The sequence below is a fragment of the Camelina sativa genome, chromosome 2 (assembly GCF_000633955.1).
Source record: "Camelina sativa cultivar DH55 chromosome 2, Cs, whole genome shotgun sequence".
Lineage (NCBI taxonomy): Eukaryota > Viridiplantae > Streptophyta > Magnoliopsida > Brassicales > Brassicaceae > Camelina > Camelina sativa.
Window position 1 is genome coordinate 26,832,450 of NC_025686.1, and position 7,796 is coordinate 26,840,245.

A 7,796-nucleotide genomic window follows, 5' to 3' on the forward strand; every position below is an offset into this window, starting at 1 on the left:
TAGTAGTAACACAGTAGTGTTTAAATACAAGAATCTTTCTTTTCGATATGCATGAGTTAAATTTTGTGGGGTTAAAACACTCATACCTATAGAAAGTGACTTTATTTCATGCTACTAATTAAATTATCTTTATAACTAAAAAGACAAAAGCTTTCTGCATAATGTATACAATTATTAAACAAGTAGAGTAGTACTTATTACTATTGATAATTTTTTTTATTCCATATACTACGACATTATTGTGTGGAAGCTTTTGTATTTGTATGCATATAATTTGGGACCAAGTGATTCCGGAAGAAAACAAAGGAGAAGGTGTTAAATGTGGTGTCGTGATAATAGGAGTAGTCATCATATGTAGTTGAATAATAATGACAGTGCGTATTATTGTGATTTAACAACGATGGAGAACAAATAAAAACAATAACTACATATGATATTATATAGTAATTTTTTTGTGTGTAGCATATTAATTTTTATATAATATTTTTATGTATGGGCATCAAATTATTTTACATATGGGATAATGGGCATAGAATATTGTCATTTAGTAATAATCAATCTTAGTGCTTATTATATTTAGTAAAGAACCATTAAGCTTATTTCAGAAGCTAAAAAAGTGGTGGACCGGTGGGTGAAGTTTTAAATGAAGATTAGATGGTTGGTTGAGGCTTCGGGAATTGAGAGTTTATTTTATTATCTGGTACACTAGGCCTCCATCATTAAGTCACACAGCCTGTCCCTTCTACTGCTTCTATATCGAGTGTTCTAAAGAGTCAAAGATGTCTACCTAATTGACTCTTCAATTCACATTTGATTTTATAAACTACTACTAGAACTCAAAATACTTACATTAACAAGCCATTTTAAGTGAGAATAAGTTCGGCTATATTATTGTGGTGTGTGTGTCTGTGTGATAAGTCTTTTGATTTATAATATAAAAAATAGCTATTTAGTTTGAATGTATTTCATACAATGCACTGTTGATTGTATTAATATAACAATAGAACAGGGACGCTATATATATATATATATATCTCTTTTTAAAATCAATTTCCTAATCATTGAGTTCTGAACTTCTGATAGAATAACTTTATGTACATTTATTTTGATACTATAGTATACTTTGAGGACCAAAGAAGAATAAAATCAACGTTAGTTATTTAACAAAAAATATGTATATGAATATCGAAAGCGATGGTGTATATAGTATATATAAATATGTATGTAAATAGCTTCTGCGTATGAATGAGGTAGATGGTGTTTAAAAAAAAAAAAGGTAGATGTGATAGCTTTGCTGTTCTTCCAAATTTCATAATGAGGCAATAATCAATATATATAAACAAACACCAAAATTAGAGTGATATATATTCTGAAAAGAATATTAAGATAGACTCGTATATTAATATCCCAAGTCAAACAACTCTTACGTATAATAATAGTAATGTACCTTTGACAATCTTTGCGTTCACAACTATCTATTTCAAGTAGTTTGACCATCAAAGAGTCACTTGGATAATTGTACGTTTACTAATTGATTAATACCGAAAACGCAACAACAAAAAAAAACAGATCACTATAGTAGTATTCATGGGTTTTAGATTTTGTTATAAGCTCTTCTGGAAACACAATTTATTTTGGTATCATTTATGATAATTGTCTTTTATATTATTTGAAATGTTATATTTTTATGAATTAGAAATTTGGTTGTACTTATTAACGTACGTCCTAATTTCTCATTCATATTAACAATATTTTTGTTAATAACTCATTTATTGGCTTCGATGCTATCTACTATGTCGCCAACTGCTCTTTTGTTGAATACACTTAAAGATCGAGCAATGCCATGCTAAAATCAATAGAAGTTTAGGGTAAATTTTAAAATTATGCCCTTGTATATATAAATATTTTTTTAGAAAATATATATTTTAATATATTAAAAAGGAAATATTATCATTTTCAAATATTTTCATTAAAAAGGAGATTTAATGAGTTAATATTATAAAAAAACAATTTTTTTATATAAAAGTTAGTTTTACTTTTTTTTTTCAAATAAAAAGTCTTAAAGCACTATTTAAGAGTGAATATTAAAGCTATTTTTTTAAAAATGTGACATTTTAATTCTTTTATATTTGTGTGGCTAAGGGTATTTGCCCTTCATCTCTCTTACTAAGCACGACACTAAGCTGGAGGATTTCATGGACCATTACGAATCCTTGCGTTTGTTGGTTACACCAATTCAAATAAACCATAAATGAAGAACCTTGCAATCTTCTATGCCAACAAATGTAATAGTAAATATTTATATTTTTTTTTGTGAATTACATGTGTGAATACATATTACGACTAAAGATACTGCTGATTTCCTTCAATTAATATGCAGGGTAAAAATGTTGGTTCATTTAATAATAAATTTTGTTATATTTAATTAGTTAACAGAGTTGGATAAGACTACATTCAAACAATTCCCAAACAACCACAAATCGAGAGTGGTGGATCCAAAAATTAAATTTATGTAAGATAATACTCCCAAACAACCACAAATCGAGAGTGGTGGATCCAAAAATTAAATCGAGAGTGGAGTAATATTAAATTAATTTTATTTAAGATTTTTTTAATATCTTAATAAAAATGATAAAATTTTGTTTTATTAATCGAATATGAGAAATATAAACAAAAATTTAGTTTTTGTATTGTATTTGTATGATATTTTAATATTATCTACAACACAAACCATGCATTTAAGAAAAAAAATAATGGGGAAATAATTAAAAATTCATGTAAAATAGCACTAATCTAATATTTTTTTTAACTGCTAACCGTAACGTATGAAGAATAAAATAGTTAGAGAAGTATATGTCGTGGTGGTAAATGCCATAAACTGAGGCAAATTATGTATTCTGCTGTGATGAAAAAAAAAAAAAACAAAGTTTGTTCATTCCAATTGAAATTAATGGTCCGTCCGGTTCAAATGACCCGGTTAACGAAGAACCGGTTTTCAATTTTAATTGAAAGGTTTATCGTCTCTCCCATCCGAGATAAGAGAGAAAGGTTTATGTCGTCACAGATAATAGTTTTCTTCTTCTCTCACTCATCTCTCTCTCCAATTCCGGCTTCGATTCGATGAAACCTGCTTCTTTGCAAGGTTTCTCGTCGTCTTTTATCTATTCTGATGTTCGCAGACCAGCGAAAATGGCTGCTTTTAGTGCCCTCTCCCTATGTCCTCACACTTTCAACTTCCGGCCAAACTCTCGAATTAAGTGTTCCGTCACTTCTGCTCCTGCATCTTCTGGTATGTTGTTTCATTTCTCCTCTTCCTTTTCCTATTGAGTTCCTGGGTTTTTTTTTATACAGTTTAAGTTTTCCACTACTACTCTAATGGCTTTCAAGTATAAAAAAATTGAAACTTTATGGGATTTTAGGTTGATAGTGGCGATTTGGATATAGTTTCTTTGGAGATTATCACTCTGATTGTGCGAGTATACTCTCTGAATTTGGTGTGTTATGTAATGGTCTGATTAATCAAGTGGTTGTTTTGTGTATTGAGTTGCTTTGTTCTTATATAATTGTTGATTCTGGTTTTCTTGTTTCTATGTATCAGGCACATCTTCGTCCTCTAAGACACCGCGTAGAAGATCAGGTCGACCAGAAGGAGTTGGTAAAAGCATGGAGGACTCTGTCAAACGTAAAATGGAACAGTTTTATGAAGGAACCGATGGACCGCCTCTCCGTGTTCTTCCCATTGGTGGCCTTGGTGAAATTGGAATGAATTGTATGCTTGTTGGAAACTATGATCGTTACATTTTAATCGACGCTGGTATTATGTTCCCTGAGTAAGTCCTTGAGACATATGCATCTTGTTTATTATATTGGCGACATCCTTCTTCTTTTTCCTTGGTATGTAACTTTCTATTGAAAACGTTGCTGTATGATGATACAGCTACGATGAGCCTGGTGTCCAGAAAATAATGCCAGACACAGGGTTTATCAGACGGTGGAAACACAAAATTGAAGCTGTTGTTATAACGCATGGTCATGAAGATCACATTGGTGCGTTGCCTTGGGTAAAGTCTTCTTCCATTCCTAGAAAAAGGCCAGAATAAGCCCCATAGACCATTTGGAGATTTCTAGATTGAGTTGGTTTTGTTTTTTAGTTAACAGTTGAGCCTCATATGTGTATAATGCAGTTCTTTTCCTCTATCCATTTTTAGCTTCTGCCCTTTTCCTTAACCAATACTCTTTTTCATGAGCAGGTTATCCCAGCATTGGACCCTAATACACCGATATTCGCATCATCCTTCACCATGGAGGTGATTTACACCTTGGTTCTTGACATTTATTTTTCTGTTTCAATAAGTTTCTTTTTGTTATTTATTAACAGCTACTAAGCTTAGATGTATAGCTTCAGTTCAAAATGTATCAGTTAGAACTGTCATTTTAGTTGCCTATGTCATATCATGCTTAATCTTCTCTTGCGTTTTTACTCACAAAACTTTTTGTTTGTCTGTGCAATAGCTTATAAAGAAGCGCTTGAAGGAGCACGGAATCTTTGTTCAATCTAGACTTAAGACATTTAGCACTCGAAGGAGATTTATGGCTGGACCATTTGAGATAGAGCCCATTACAGTTACACATTCTATTCCTGATTGTAGTGGTTTATTCCTCCGCTGCGCTGATGGTAATATTCTCCACACTGGAGATTGGAAGGTAGAGTAACCCCCTCATAAATTATTTTCTGTTCTTTATATAGTCATCAAGCCGCATGAGATAATTTGATTAATAACAGATTGATGAGGCACCATTGGATGGAAAAGTCTTTGATCGTGAAGCTTTGGAGGAGCTCTCAAAGGAAGGAGTCACGTTGGTAAGGATTTCTGTACAGAGTCATACTCTTATTATCTGATGTTGAAAGCAGATGACTAAGATTGAGAATGGTTATACTGACTACTGAGTACTAGGTGAGAAATTTAAAACAATTTTCCATCTCTTACACAGATGATGAGTGATTCAACAAATGTGTTGTCACCTGGAAGGACGATTAGTGAAAAGGTGGTAGCAGATGCTCTCGTAAGGAATGTGATGGCGGCCAAGGGAAGAGTAATCACAACTCAGTTTGCCTCTAATATACACCGTTTGGGAAGTATAAAAGCTGCTGCTGATTTAACTGGTCGAAAGTTGGTATGTGTTTTTCCTCTCATATTTTTGCTTTGACCAAGTCTTGCCAATTTTCCATCGAGATTGTAGATAATTTTCCAACTCCTGGTAGCAATGTTTTCCCCCATAGATTTCAGCTTCCACGATTCTCTGTCCTGTCACCAAAATTTCCTCAAATTATGGCATCAGTTTTCATTTAGGAAGTTAAAAGAACAAAATTTTGTCTTTTATCTAGGTCTTTGTTGGCATGTCGTTGAGGACATATCTAGAGGCAGCTTGGAGGGATGGAAAGGCTCCAATTGACCCGTCAAGTCTGGTATAAGACCTTTCTCTTGTATAATGAATTTGTTTTTACATACAAAGCGCCAACACCAACGATATGTGGTTTGATGATTATCGTTTATCCTTTTGTAATGTTTACCCAGGTGAAAGTGGAAGACATTGAAGCATATGCTCCTAAGGACTTGCTGATTGTCACGACTGGATCACAAGTAAGTTAATCTTGTCAACTTGTGGAGTGGCTGTTTTAATTCGACTTCCTAGCTAATTTACTTGTTACCCTTATTTGACAATGGCTCTAATCAGGCAGAACCACGCGCTGCCCTGAATCTTGCATCATATGGGAGTAGTCGCGCATTCAAACTTACCAAGGAAGACATAATTCTTTACTCAGCGAAGGTATTAGAGATTATATTATATGAATATGTACATGTGCTTCAGAGCATGTAATAAAATGGAGGCTGGGATCGCTGATATCTATTCTCGGTTTAATGTTTTACTCAAGGTAATCCCAGGCAATGAATCACGAGTAATGAAAATGATGAATCGGATAGCAGATATTGGGCCAAATATTATCATGGGTAAGAATGAAATGCTGCACACATCTGGTCATGCCTACCGTGGAGAATTGGTAAGCGGCTGCTTTTCTCCTAAGGTTTCTTGATACGTACAAGCTTTGTTGCCACCTTTGCCTTTTTTTCTCTTTCCACTTCAACAATATTAGGCTTTTAGGGCATATGTAAAGAAATAAAGGCAATATTTATTTCATTTTGATTATGTGTCTAGGGGAGAATTTTGTTTCTAATGATTTTAAATTTTCCGTGAATTTTGTTTTGAAGGAAGAGGTTCTTAAAATAGTTAAGCCGCAACATTTTCTACCTATACATGGAGAACTTTTGTTTCTTAAGGAGCATGAGTTGCTTGGGAAGTCTACTGGGATTAGACACACTACTGTAAGTCTCTCACCAAAGATTTATATACTCATGGTAGGTAGATAGCATGCATCATCTTTATGGGTTGTGATGAAATAGGTTCAAATTGCATCTGGTAACAAAGTGCCTCGACCATGATCAACTTAAAACATAATTTTCGTGGAAGAATCAATTTATTATCTCTGAAATATAAAATAAATAAACGCTTTGTCTCTGGTACTGAACCTAGGTCAACTTTTGCTGAATGTTCCCCTTTTTTTCTTAACTTTCCCCAACTTCAGGTTATTAAAAATGGAGAAATGCTTGGAGTATCTCACCTGAGAAATAGAAGGGTTTTGTCCAATGGATTTAGCTCTCTTGGGAGGGAGAATTTGCAGGTTGGTTTTATTGTCACTGTTGTGTTCTATTTTGATGGGGTAAATGACTTGAGAAGATATTGAATAATCCTAGCCTTGCTGCAGTTGATGTACAGTGATGGTGATAAAGCATTTGGCACATCAAGTGAACTATGCATTGATGAACGACTAAGAATTTCTTCTGATGGCATTATAGTTCTGAGGTAAATCTGAATTGTTAGAATTCTCTGCCAATGCATTACCTAAAGATAATTACTCATTTCTTTGTATGGTTTTCTATAATCCAGCATGGAAATCATGCGTCCGGGAGTCTCAGAAAACACCTTGAAAGGAAAAATAAGAATCACAACGCGGTGCATGTGGCTTGACAAAGGAAGACTTTTAGATGCACTTCACAAAGCTGCTCATGCTGCTCTGTCAAGTTGTCCTGTGAATTGTCCCTTGTCTCACATGGAAAGAACGGTCTCCGAAGTGTTGAGGAAGATTGTGAGGAAGTACAGCGGAAAGAGACCTGAAGTCATTGCTATAGCCACTGAAAATCCAATGGCAGTCCGAGCTGATGAGGTCAGCGCAAGGCTGTCTGGTGATCCAAGTGTTGGTTCTGGAGTTGCAGCTTTAAGGAAAGTTGTTGACGGGAACAACAAAAGAAGTCGACCAAAGAAAACACCTTCACAAGAAGATGCCCCAAAAGAAGTAGATCGGACTTTGGAAGGTAAATGTCTCACTTACGCATTTGTAGATGCATATTCGGGTTTTAGTGATGTAATCTAACATGCTTCACTCATGCAGATGATATTATTGATAGTGCAAGACTACTGGCTGAAGAAGAAACTGCGGCATCAACGTACACAGAAGAAGGTGACATGCCCGTTGGGAGTTCCTCAGAAGAGTCTGACGATTTTTGGAAATCGTTTGTCAATCCATCATCACCACCTTCACCGGGTGAAACCGAAACTATGAATAAGGTAACTGATACGGAGCCTAAAACAGAGGATAAGGAAAGCAGCAGAGACGACAATGATCCATCTGATACTTCAGATTCTGAAACTAAGTCATCATCAAAACGTGTGAGGAAGAA

General features: G+C 34.4%; 1 protein-coding gene across 2 annotated transcripts in view; it reads left to right on the plus strand.

The window, feature by feature from the left end:
- The window catches only part of LOC104741250 (ribonuclease J), a 29,766-nt gene continuing 25,013 nt past the window's right edge, over positions 3,044-7,796 (plus strand). The window contains exons 1-16 of one of the 2 annotated variants that reach the window (XM_019238291.1): positions 3,044-3,289; positions 3,599-3,830; positions 3,938-4,061; positions 4,251-4,307; positions 4,513-4,704; positions 4,784-4,861; positions 4,993-5,175; positions 5,387-5,467; positions 5,577-5,642; positions 5,737-5,829; positions 5,936-6,061; positions 6,270-6,383; positions 6,644-6,739; positions 6,824-6,921; positions 7,006-7,430; positions 7,508-7,796. The exon at positions 7,508-7,796 is cut by the window's right edge and continues 1 nt beyond it. In XM_019238291.1, coding sequence (XP_019093836.1) covers positions 3,121-3,289; positions 3,599-3,830; positions 3,938-4,061; positions 4,251-4,307; positions 4,513-4,704; positions 4,784-4,861; positions 4,993-5,175; positions 5,387-5,467; positions 5,577-5,642; positions 5,737-5,829; positions 5,936-6,061; positions 6,270-6,383; positions 6,644-6,739; positions 6,824-6,921; positions 7,006-7,430; positions 7,508-7,796 — 2,423 coding nt within the window. In that variant the 5' untranslated portion in view covers positions 3,044-3,120. The remainder of the gene's footprint in view (positions 3,290-3,598; positions 3,831-3,937; positions 4,062-4,250; positions 4,308-4,512; positions 4,705-4,783; positions 4,862-4,992; positions 5,176-5,386; positions 5,468-5,576; positions 5,643-5,736; positions 5,830-5,935; positions 6,062-6,269; positions 6,384-6,643; positions 6,740-6,823; positions 6,922-7,005; positions 7,431-7,507) is intronic. The other variant, XM_019238295.1, reaches the window with a different exon arrangement.